Source organism: Myotis yumanensis, unplaced genomic scaffold, assembly GCF_028538775.1.
Source record: "Myotis yumanensis isolate MYYU_CA2020_CCGP unplaced genomic scaffold, mMyoYum1.0.hap1 SCAF_23, whole genome shotgun sequence".
Taxonomy (NCBI): Eukaryota; Metazoa; Chordata; class Mammalia; order Chiroptera; family Vespertilionidae; genus Myotis; species Myotis yumanensis.
In genome coordinates, this window is record NW_027223774.1 from 7,295,755 (window position 1) to 7,308,529 (window position 12,775).

Below are 12,775 nucleotides of genomic sequence, written 5' to 3' on the forward strand. Positions count from 1 at the left end.
TTCCTCTCTGTAAAAAATCAATAAAATATATTTAAAAAAAAAAAAAGAGAAAGAGTTCTTATCTCGGGAGATCCCTATGTGGAGGAGCTATTTAGCTATCCTCAGACACCCTCAGAGCTGTAAGCACTTCTCTTTTTTTTCTCTCTTTTAAAAAAAAAAAAATTTTTATTGATTTCAGAGAGGAAGGGAGAGGGAGAGAGATAGAAACATCAATGATGAGAGAGAATCATTGATTGGCTGCCTCCTACACGCTCCACACTGAGGATCAAGCCCGCAACTTGGGCATATGCCCTGACCGGGAATCGAACCTTGACCTCCTTGTTCATAGGTCGACACTCAACCACTGAGCCATGCTGGCTGGCCTTCTCCTACAGTGGTTCTCAACCTTCCTAATGCTGCGACCCTTTAATACACTTCCTCATGTTGTGGTGACCCAACCATAAAATTAATTTCGTTGCTACTTCATAACTGTAATGTTGTTACTGTTATGAATCGTAATGTAAATATCTGATATGCAGGGTGTATTTTCATTGTTCGTGACCCACAGGTTGAGAACCACTGAACTAGAATATGACTTCCAGGGCCATTCCCTAGCTGGTTCTCACTCACTCACCTGGACAGCTTCCAGAATAGATTTCATCCTCTATTCGTGGTTCTTTTCCATGTTCTAACTTGGACAGAGCATCTGGTTTGGCAGTGTGATACCCTGATCAGGAGAAATGACACAAGACATAGATACAGTGACTTGGATACGGCCTAGTATGTGAAGAGGGGAAATATTACAATTTCTCATATGCAAAGTAAAAGTTCTCTTTCAGAATAGAGGAGATTATACCCCTTTGTTTGGGGCCAGAGGGGAGATTGGAAATCTGCTGACTCTTCACAGGACCACAGTGACTACAAAGCTTTCATCGAGTACGAGAGCAGTGGTTCTCAACCTTCCTAATGCTGCGACCCTTTAATACAGTTCCTCATGTTGTGGTGACCCCCAACCATAAAATTATTTTCGTTGCGACTTCATTGCTGTAATGTTGCTACTGTTATGCATCGTCATGTAAATATCTGATATGCAGGATGTATTTTCTTTGTTACAAGTTGAACATAATTAAAACATAGTGATTAATCACAAAAACAATATGTAATTATATATGTGTTTTCTGATGGTCTTAGGCGGCTCCTGTGAAAGGGTTGTTCGACCCCCAAAGGGGTCGCGACCCACAGGTTGAGAACCGCTGGACTAGAGTAAAGGCCAGTGACCGGGCACCTCTACGTGATGCAGGGAGCTGTGCTTACCCAGTGAGACCAGATTGTTATAGTTCTCCAGCATCACGTCCCGATACAGTTCTTTCTGCACAGGGTCCAGCAGCTGCCACTCCTCCCAACTGAACTCCACAGCCACATCCTCCAGTGTCAGCAATTCCTGTAATAACATGGTCCTGTTTACTGTGGTGTCTACTCTCTTTACTAACATGGAAAATGCATGAGGACAGTTGTTCTAGTTTCTACCACATAGCCTGTATCTATATACTTTTCTCAAATATATTTTAGTAAAAACAAAATCCTATCTTTCTCTTTATATATGTAGTTTAGCACGTATTTCCAAATACTAATGTACAAATAACATTGGGAGGAAGAAAATATTCCTACATTACAATAAAACTCCACATCCAGAATTTACAAGACAAGTGTTTTTAATAAGTATTAAGAAATAACAGAGCCCTAGCCCATTTGGCTCAGTGGATAGAGCATCGGCCTGCAGACTAAAGGGTCCCAGGTTCGATTCTGGTCAAGGGCACATGCCTGGGTTGCAGGCTCAATCCCCAGTGGAGGGCATGCAGAAGGCAGCCAATCAATGATTTTCTCTCATCATTGATGTTTCTATCTCTCTCTCTTTCCCCCTTCCTCTCTGAAATCAATAAAAATATATTTTTAAAAAATAATAAATAAAAAACAGAAATTATACACGGTATGTCTAAAGCCAAATAGACCATTAAAGTTGACTAGGATGATTTTAGGGGGAAAAAACTTATAATAAAAAAACATACACACATATATATACTAATGGACAGATGAATAGTATATTCAGTACACTGTAGTGACCCAGAATATATAACTGAAGATGCAGCAGAGGGAGAAGAGAATAAAAACATAAGGAAGAGGTTATTAAATAATCTGGGTTGCAGGCTGGATCCCCAGTAGGCGGTGTGCAGGAAGCAGCCGGTCAGTGATTCTCTCTCATCATGGATGTTTCTACCACTCTCCCCCTCTCCCTTCCTCTCTCTGAAACCAATTTTAAAAAAGAGTATAGCATCAACAAATGTAATGTATGCCTACTTATAGTTTCTAAAAGAGAAGAGTAACGTAGAAGCAGTATTCAAACATCTAAAAGCTGAAAATTTTCAGTACTGATTAAACACTGCTAACCTCAGATTCAGATATCCTAACAAATTCCGAACAAAATGTCTATACCTAGCCACATCAGACTGAAACTATACTACAAAAAAGGCAAAGAAAAACTCTTAAAAAGTGTTGAGAGACAAAAGGCAGTTTACGTAAAATAGAAACAATAGAAATCAGAAAGAATGGGGTATTATGTTCAAAGTTCTGACTTGTGTATCCAAAAGGCCAGACACGAAGGCCATTTGGTATTGAACATGTGACTCTTTCATGGAGCGTTAGCTCCTCCCAGCCACCATGTGACAGTGCTCAAGAGTATTGCCTCCGAAACCGGTTTGGCTCAGTGGATAGAGCCTCGGCCTGCGGACTGAGGGGTCCCAGGTTCGATTCCGGTCAAGGGCATGTACCTGGGTTGCGGGCACATCCCCAGTGGGAGGTGTGCAGGAGGCAGCTGATCGATGTTTCTCTCTCATCGATGTTTCTGACTCTCTATCTCTCTGTAAAAAATCAATAAAATATATTAAAAAAAAAAAAAAAAGAGTATTGCCAATCAGGAGGCTCGCCTACACTTCGGCATCCAGAGTTGTTATTGAGGCTTCATGATAAATGCACGATTTACTGAATTACTGACCTCGTGGATGGACTCAATCTCCAGGTCCTTCCCCTTCCTACAAGTCACGCAGATGTCCAATGGCTCAAAGCCACTGCCCTCTAATCACCTGGTTGGTTCCTGGCACTGAAACAACCTCTGTCTTGAGTCACCGCATTAGCACAAACGGTAAAGTGTGGTCCCAGTGGCCCAGAATGAATAGCTCATATCACACAGGTAATTTAGAGGATTTAGAGCAACTTCCCAGGAATCCGAGACAAATGTCAGGCAAATTCCTTATGACCTTCTAGATACTCATCCCCCTGTGCAGTCCCCTTCCCTTGAGCATGGGCTGGCTAATAAATTGTTTCTAAAAAAAGTATATAGCGCAAGTGGTGAGATGGCACTTTTACAATTAGGCTATATATACATCCATCTTGCTATGGGCATCAATCTTTGATGATTTTGATGAAACAAGGTGGCATTCGGGGAGGCTCACATGGCAAGAAGTTAGAGCGGTCTACCTCGGCAGACAGGTATGAACTGAGGATCTCGTTTGATCAGCCTTTCTGGAAATGAGTTCTGCCAACAACCAAGGAAATGAACTTAGAAGTGCATTGTTCCCCACTTGAGTCTTCGGATCACACTTTACTCTGGCTTATAGCCTCATGAGTGACTAAAGCAAAGTATACAGCAGTGATATGGTTTAAAAAAAATAAAGTTGATCTTTGTCCCTGGTTCCTGGGACACATAGGCCCTAAAAGCTTAGAATCTCTAGAGAGGTAAATATTTTTTAAATATGTTTTCATTAATTTTTTAAAAATAGATTTTTATTGATTTCAGAGAGAGACAGAAACATCAATGATGATAGAGAATCACTGATCAGCTGCCTTCTGCACGCCCCACACTGGGAACCCAGTCCACAGCCCTGGCATGTGCCCTTGACCGGAATCGAACCCAGGACCCTTCAGTCCGCAGACTGACGCTCTATCCACTGACCCAAACCAGCTCGGGCAGTTATGTACTTTTTGTATGCTAATGACTCAAGGGGGCAGAAGGGTTGGTTAGCTTTGGGATAGGGACTGGTTGCCAGAGGAACAAAACATTGATTAAAGGATTGGAATTTTCAGCCCCACCCCTCAAACCTACACTGAGGAGAGAGGGGCTGGATATTGAGTTCAAGCCTAATGGCTAATGATTGTATCAATGAAGCCCAACAAATGAAACCTCCATAAAACCCTCAAACCACAGGTTTGGCAAGCTTCCAAGCTGGTGACACACTGAGGTGCTGAAAGAGTAGCACAGCTCAATACCTGGCCCTCGCCCTAACCGGTTTGGCTCAGTGGATAGAGCATTGGCCTGCGGACTGAAAGGTCCCAGGTTCGACTCCGGCCAAGGGCATGTACCTTGGTTGCGGGCACATCCCCAATGAGGGGTGTGCAGGAGGCAGCTGATTGATGTTTCTCTCTCACCGATGTTTCTAACTCTTCTATCTCTCTCCCTTCCTCTCTGTAAAAAGTCAATAAAATATATTTTTAAAAAAATACCTGGCCCTCTGCATCTCTTCCATGTCACTGTTCCTGCGTTGTATCCTTTGTAACAATCCTATCAACGTTAAGTAAAATGCTTTCTTGAATTCGGTGAGTTGTTCTAGCAAATTACCAAACCTGAGGAAGGGCTTGTGGAAACCCCTGGTTTACAGCAGGTCACTCGGACCTACAGGAGGCCCAGGACTTGGGACTGGCATCCGAAATGGGGGGCATTCTTGCAGGTCTGAACCCTTAAATCTCTGTCATGTTATGACCTACTCAATGTCAGAGAACTGGAACGCACACATTTGGCGTCAGGAGGAAAAAAATGTTCTCATTTGATGTGAGAAGTGTTGTGGGTAAAAACAACATGAAGCAGCTAAGCCATTCCAATATTACCGACACACAGAACGTGTGAGATAAAAAACATGTGTTTGAAGTTGCTACGTTTTGGAGTACAGTGGGGCCTTGACTTACGAGTGTCCTGACTAACGAGTTTTTCGAGATACAAGCCGTCTCTCGGCCGATTTTTTGCTTTGAGTTGCGAGCTAAAATTCGGGTTACGAGCCAGCTTCAGATACCCCACTGCTAGTGGGCGCAGCGAACGTCACAGTGAACACCACAACATCAGCCCAGCATCACGTGTCTCACTCGTTCACTTTTTGATTTGACATACGAGTAATTTGAGTTACGAGCTCCGTCACGGAATGAATTAAACTCGTAAGTCAAGGCCCCACTGTACTTGGTTAGGTACCTGTCTGGGAAAAACTTACTTCTGTTTTCCTTTCCACGCTAACACAGAACACTTCTGGGGCCAGATGTGTGGGTTTTCCACACCAAGAAATTCTGGCACTCACTGCCGGGAGTTAGTGCGGATGTCACAGGTTAAGGGTTCATTTCCGCACGATTGTCCACACTTCAGACACCAATCTTAAGTAGTGGGTCTCCAGGAAACCCACTGTCCGATTGACTACAGATCTGAGGTTCCCGTAACCTTCTCCTTGGGTTCAATCATTTGCTAGCACAGCTCACAGAACTCAGAGATACTGGAGGCAAAGTGACAGCTGACGTGACCCATGGAAGCCACCACATCACACATTATGTTCCAGTATTAGTCATTTAGTATGACCCCCACAAACAATATTTTCCTGGTCTCACTTTGTCCTAATTTCAAATTTAGAGTCTAAGTTAATTTATCCAGAACCCAATTATCCCAATTTATCCTTTATTTAGTTGATTTTTTAAAAATATATATTTTATTGATTTTTTACAGCAAGGAAGGGCCAGGGATAGAGAGTTAGAAACATCGATGAGAGAGAAACATTGATCAGCTGCCTCCTGCACACCCCCTAATGGGGATGTGCCCGCAACCAAGGTACTTGACCGGAATCGAACCTGGGACCCTTCAGTCTGCAGGCTGACGCTCTATCCACTGAGCCAAACCAGTTAGGGCTATTTAGTTGATTTTTTTTTTAATGTCACCACATACCTGTAAGAAAACAAAGGAAAGGTAAAAGAAAGAAACAATTACCTGGGCTCCCATCATTTTCTTCTGTGCTCAGGAAATACTGAGTTACATGGATTCTATGTATGTTGTGTCCTCTGCATCTGCTGTGAAGTTCTTAGAGTTAGACATCTAGGTATCCAGTTAAAGGTGTCCCCAGAAATGATGGTATCCAAGTTTAAGAGCCTCCTTTTTCTTCCTTCATTCCTTTACTTGATGCTTCTTACTATTGGGTAGCCAGGACCTGTGGGCTGAGGAGCAAATTGACTTTGAGTGGACATTCCTTCTGGGCCCAGATGTTGTCACTGTTACCATATACTTTGCTTAAAGAAAGAACCCCGATATTCTTTTTAAATATATGTATATATTTTATTGATTTTTTACAGAGAGGAAGGGAGAGGGATAGAGAGTTAGAAACATCGATGAGAGAGAAACATTGATCAGCTGCCTCGTGCACACCCCCTTCTGGGGACATGCTTGCAACCAACGTACATGTCCTTGACCGGAATTGAACCTGGGACCCTTCAGTCCGCAGGCCGAAGCTGTATCCACTGAGCCAAACCAGTTAGGGCAGGACCCCAATATTCCGGTGTCCCAGAAGCTTTCTCCCTCTAGGACAATGTCCATAGTTAGACATTTGTCAGTTTGGCAGTTTCTTTCAAAACTAAACATACTCTTATAAGATCCAAAAAGCACATTCCTTGGTATTTACCAAAATCATATGAAAATTTATGTCTACTCAGAAATCTGATTATAGATGGTTATAGCATCTTCAGACAATCAAATATTTCTCAGCAATCAAAGGAAATTAGCTATCAAGCAATAAAAAAAAAAAAAGCAGAGCTGGTTCCTTGAAAACATAAACAAGACTGGTGAACCTGTAGCCAGATTCATCACGAAACAAAGAGAGAAATTTAAATAAATAAAATCAGAAATGAAAGACAAGTAACAACTGACATCACAGAGATACACAGGATTCTAAGAAAATATTATGAACAACTATATTGCAACAAATTGGACAACTGGGTGAATTGGATAAATTCCTAGAAATATATAATCTTCCAAAACTGTATCAGGAAGAATCAGAAAATCTGAATAGACCAATTACAACTAATGAAATCAAAGCAGTAATTAAAAAATACCTCCCACTGGTGGGAATGCAGACTGGTGCAGCCACTGTGGAAAAATTTAAAAATGGAACTCCTATTTGACCCAGTAATACCACTTCTAGGAATATATCCCAAGAAAACAGAAACACCAATCAGAAAGGACATATGCACCCCTATGTTCACAGCAGCACAATTTACCATAGCTACGATTTGAAAATAGCCTAAGTGCCCATCAGCAAATGAGTGGATTAGAAAACCATGGTACATCTACACAATGGAATACTAGGCTGCTATAAAAAAGGAATTCTTACCATTTGCAGCAGCATGGATGGAACTGGAGAGCATTATGCTAAGTGAAATAAGCCAGGCAGTAAAAGAAAAATAGCACATGATCACACTCATTTATGGATAAAAAAGAACATTATAACCTAATGAACAAAAAGATAGATACAGAGGCAAAGAAGCATCGAACAGACTGTCAAATTACAGTGGGAAGCCTGGGGAGTGTTGCGGGGAGGGAGTAAGAGATCAATCAAAGGACTTATATGCATGCATATAAGCATAACCAATGGACACAAGACACTGGGGGGTGGGGGGGTAAGGGCATGTGCTGGGGGGTACGGGAGGCCGGGGGAAGGTCAATGGGGAAAAAAGGGGACATATGTACTACTATTTGTAATACTTTAAACAAGAAAATAAAATTTAAAAATCAAAAAAAACCCTCCCAGAAATCAAAGTCCTGGACCAGATGGTTTCACAGATGAATTTAAACAAATATTTAAAGAAGAATAACACCTATCCTTCTCAAACTATTGAAAAAATTCAAGAGGAGAGAACACTTCCAAGCTCATTTTATTAGGCCAGCATTATCCTAATAACAAAACCAGAAACACACACTACAAAGTAAGAAAATTACAGGCCAATATCCCTTGTGAACATAGATGCTAAAACATCAACAAAATATTAGCAAACTGGATCCAGCAATACATTAAAGAGATCATACACCATGATCAAGTGGGATTTATTCTAGGGATGCAATGTTGGCACAATATTAGCATATCAATAAAAGTGATACATTACATAACCATAATGAAGGATAAAAATCACATAATCATATCAATAGATGTAGAAAAAGTATTTGATAAAATCCAGCATCCATTTATGATAAAAACTCTCAGCAAAGGGATCAAAACTCAACATAATAAAGTCCATACATGACAAACCCATAGCCAACATCATACTCAATGGGCAAAAACTAAAAGTGTTTCCCTTAAGATCAGGAAGAAGACAGGGATGTCCACTTGCACCACTCTTATTCAATATAGTACTGGAAGTCCTAGCCACAGCAATCAGACAAGAAGAAATAAGTCCTAACTGGTTTGGCTCAGTGGATAGAGCGTTGGCCTGCAGACTGAAGGGTCCCAGGTTTGATTCTGGTCAAGGGCATGTACCTTGGTGGCAGGCACATCCCCAGTAGGGAGTGTGCAGGAGGCAGCTGATCAATTTTCTCTCTCATCGATGTTTCTTTTTTTTAAATATATTTTTTATTGATTTTTTACAGAGAGGAAGGGAGAGAGATAGAGAGTCAGAAACATCGATGAGAGAGAAACATCGATCAGCCGCCTCCTGCACATCCCCCACTGGGGATGTGCCCGCAACCCAGGTACATGCCTTTGACCGGAATCGAACCCGGGATCCTTCAGTCCGCAGGCCAAGGCTCTATCCACTGAGCCAAACCGGTTTCGGCCGATGTTTCTAAGTCTCTATCCCTCTCCCCTCCTCTCTGTAAAAAAATGAATAAAATATATATTTAAAAAAAAAGAAGAAATAAAAGGCATCCAAATTGGAAAGGAGGAAGTAAAACAGGCATTATTCACACATGACATGATACTATATGTAGAAAACCCTGTATACTCCACCAAAAAATGACTAAAACTGATAAATGAAATCAGTAAGGTAGTAAGATGCAAAATTAATATTCAGAAATCAGTGGCATTTTTATAGGCCAGGAATGAACTATCAGAAAGAGAAATTAAGAAAACAATCCCACATACTACTGCAACAAGTGAAAATAAGGTACCTCGGAATAAATTTAACCAAGGAGGTAAACGACCTCTACTTGAAAAATTATAGGATACTGAAGAAAGAAACTGAGGAAGATACAAATTAGTGGAAACATACCCATGTTCATGGATAGAAAACATTAACATCATTAAAATGTCCATACTACCCAAAGCAATATATAGACTCAACACGATTCCTATTAACATACCAATGGCATATCTCACAGATCTACAACAAAATATTCCAAAAATTTACATGGCCTCATAGAAGACCCCAATAGCCTTAGCAATTTTGAGAAAGAAGAACAAGGTCTCTCTCCAAGGCCCCCTTTTCTCTGACTTCCCAGTGAGCCAAAGCTGCCCCGCTTAGGCGCTCACCTGTTGCTTCTTCTATAAGCCCTTCCTTGGTTCGCTGTCTCCAGCTTTATAATAAAACTTTCTCAAAACAAAAACCCCTGCTCCTCCACTTCACTCCAAGGTTCCCTCTTGAACCCTTTTTGGTTCCAGTCCGGACTAGGAACTCGCCCCTCAGGCATCAGTGGGACAGGACACAGATTTTTAGGGCGGACCAGCACTGGAAGGAGTGACATTGCTTTGGGTTAACTGGGGGCGGGCATCCTTCCGGTCTGTTTCCGGGAATCCAGGTTTGAGGCGGAACATAACGATTCTGGGGGCCCCGACCTCTCAACAGTGACGACCCCACCAGACGTCTCTACGACGAGCCCTATATTAAACCCCAAACATGCCCCAGAAACCAAAGGGGGCACCCCCAAACCCGGGCTTCTCTGCCACTGAGCACGGCGTCCGTTGACAGACTTTCCGCCCCCGCTCTCACCCGCCGAGTCCCACAAGCGGAGCGACCCCCGTGGACCTCACACCCAGAGAGAGTCGGGTTCCGGGGGGTGACTTCTTCGCACCCTCAGTCCCTGCCCGCCCCGTCACCAACGGCCAGATCCCTTAGTGATGGAATCCGAAAAGATCCCCAACCACAACGGTCCACACGCTCGCGTGTCACGGAGCTCCGCCAGCCGAGAATCCGAGCCCAGAGCCCGACTCACCGGATCCCGCGCCCCTCCGGACACCGCGGGCAGGGACTGAAGGCTGAGCCCACGTCCGAGGCCGCTTCCCATTCGCGGTTCCTAAGGACGCTCACCGGCAGGCACCAGGGAGTCCCGCGACAAGCGCCCTGCGACTCCGGACTTCCTAGTTCCAACTGTGGGCCCCGCTCTATGACGTACGTGGCCACGCCCACCCCGGCGTTTGTGACCCGAGCGGCCGTAACGGCTGTGGGAAGAAACGGCGATCATTCCTGGCCACCGCGATGCTGTGACCCCCTCGCTGGACGGACGGTCCGCATTGCCGTGTTGTCTGTAAGGGTTTAAAGGCGGTGCCTATCCGAGGGCCATGAGGCGCGCTCCTCCCGCTGGGGAACAAGGAAAGATGGCGGCGCCCTCTGCGCACCGTGTAGCTGAGACTGGACGCTGGGCGCCATGGGCGCGGCCATCTTGGACGAGGGCAGGTGTCCGTACGGCAGAGTTGGCTGAGGTGTCGGATGCTCTCGGATGCTTGTAGAAGCCGAGATATCGCCGGAGAGGTAGTGGGCACAGAGTTGACAAAGGAGCGGTCATTTATTTATTTATTTTTATTTTTTAAAAATATTTTTTTTATTGATTTCAGAGAGGTAGAGCGAGATGGAAACATCAATGATAAGAGAGAATCATTGATCCGCTGCCTCCTGCACGCCCCTCTACTGGGGATCAAGCCTGAAACCCGGGCTTGTGTTTTTTTTTTTTTTTTATAAATATATTTTATTGAATTTTTACAGAGAGGAAGGGAGAGAGATAGTTAGAAACATCGATGAGAGAGAAACATCAATCAACTGCCTCCTGCACATCTCCCACTGGGGATGTGCGGGCAACCCAGGTACATGCCCTTGACCGGAATCAAACCTGGGACCCTTGAGTCTGCAGGCCGACGCTCTATCCACTGAGCCAAAACCGGTTTCGGCTCGGGCTTGTGTTCTTGCCGGAACCGAACCCAGGTCCCTTCTGTCCACAGGCGGATGCTTTATCCACTGAGCCAAACCGGCCAGGGCAGAAGCGGTCATTGAAAGGCTTAGGTCTGCCGACAGGGCGATTGTGTGTGGCGTGGATAAGGCATTTGTAGTTTAGAAGGAAGTCCATCAAAATGATGAAACCCTCGTGGGAGGGGACACATAGCTTCCTCTAGTGCAGAAAGGGATGAAGTGACAAAAATCAATGATGATGGTGGGGCATTTGGGAATATGAAATTATGAGATGACACAGTTATCATACTTTGCACAGTTTCCAACTAAAAAAGGGCACATTTTAAAATGTTATTTTTACGCAGGAAGTGATGGGTCTATAATTAGAGCAGTGGTTCTCAACCTTCCTAATGCCGCAATCCTTTAATACAGTTCCTCATGTTATGGTGACCCCCAATTTCATTGTTACAAATTGAACATAATTAAAGCATAGTGATTAATCACAAAACAATATGTAATTATATATGTGTTTTCCGATGGTCTTAGGCGACCCCTGTGAAAGGGTCGTTCGACCCCCAAATGGGTCTCGACCCACAGGTTGAGAACTGCTGAATTAGAATCTTTGAGTAGATCCTTTACAGAAGGCAACCTGGATCTATTTAAAATTTTTCATTTTCTTTGACCCAGCGATTCTAATTACAGCAGGTTATTTGGTTAAAAAGAGATATGTTCTATTAATCACAGCTGGCCTGGTGCCACTGGGTGGCCTGGTGCCACTGGGTGTCATAGCGTGGTCCCGGGTGGTTGTCCAGATGGTCGTTCCGCTGTTCCACCGTTCAGTCAACTTGCATATTATGCTTTTATTATATAGGATTATGATGTTCTCTCTTTGAGTTTTTAAAATTATGTTTGATGGTTGAAAGCCAAAATGATAACTTTACCTGATTTGGTTTTCAGTGTATGTAGGACATCATTTACTGTTAGGGAAGTGGAAGTTAAGACCATCATTAAATACTACCACACAGCTGATGGGATGGTAAGAATCAAATATGACAATGCCAGTGCTAGGAAGGACATGGAACAACTGAAGCATTCACACATTGCTGGTGGGGATGTAGTAAATCAGTACAGCCACTATGGAAAAGTTTGGCATTTCTTGTAAAGTTAAACACTAACTTAGCATAAGACTCCTCAGTGCTTATCCCAGAAAAACAAAATTGGGTACATAAATGTTGATAACATCTTTATTCATAACAATGAAATGCTGGAAACAACCCAAACATCCATCAACAGTGAACAGATTAACAAATGGTACATCCATACTGAGAAATACTACTCAGTAACAAAAAAGGAAAACTTTATACACCCAACAAAGTGGATGGATCTTAAGAGCAATTTGCTGAGTGGGGGGAAAACAGCCCATCTCAAAGGTTACGTACATTCCATTTTAAGAAATGATAAAGGCAGACTGGGCTCTGTTCCTCAGCTGTAGGCTATCCAAGCACCTGTCGCCCACCGTATAATGTTCCTGTGCCGGGCTAGGCGGTCCTGCGCCAGGACTTAGCTCCGCGTAGGGCGA

General features: G+C 43.4%; 1 protein-coding gene across 2 annotated transcripts in view; it reads right to left on the bottom strand.

The window, feature by feature from the left end:
• The window catches only part of ZNF614 (zinc finger protein 614), a 65,081-nt gene that overhangs the window by 24,101 nt on the left and 28,205 nt on the right, over window positions 1–12,775 (bottom strand). The window contains exons 1-4 of one of the 2 annotated variants that reach the window (XM_070401589.1): window positions 10,250–10,341; window positions 6,047–6,270; window positions 1,294–1,420; window positions 614–706 (exon numbers count right to left, since the gene is read on the bottom strand). The exons of the other annotated variant lie outside the window; for it this stretch is intronic. Coding sequence (XP_070257690.1) covers window positions 614–706; window positions 1,294–1,420; window positions 6,047–6,061 — 235 coding nt within the window. The 5' untranslated portion in view covers window positions 6,062–6,270; window positions 10,250–10,341. Of the gene's footprint in view, window positions 1–613; window positions 707–1,293; window positions 1,421–6,046; window positions 6,271–10,249; window positions 10,342–12,775 lie in introns of those variants that run through there. 2 annotated transcript variants of the gene reach the window in all.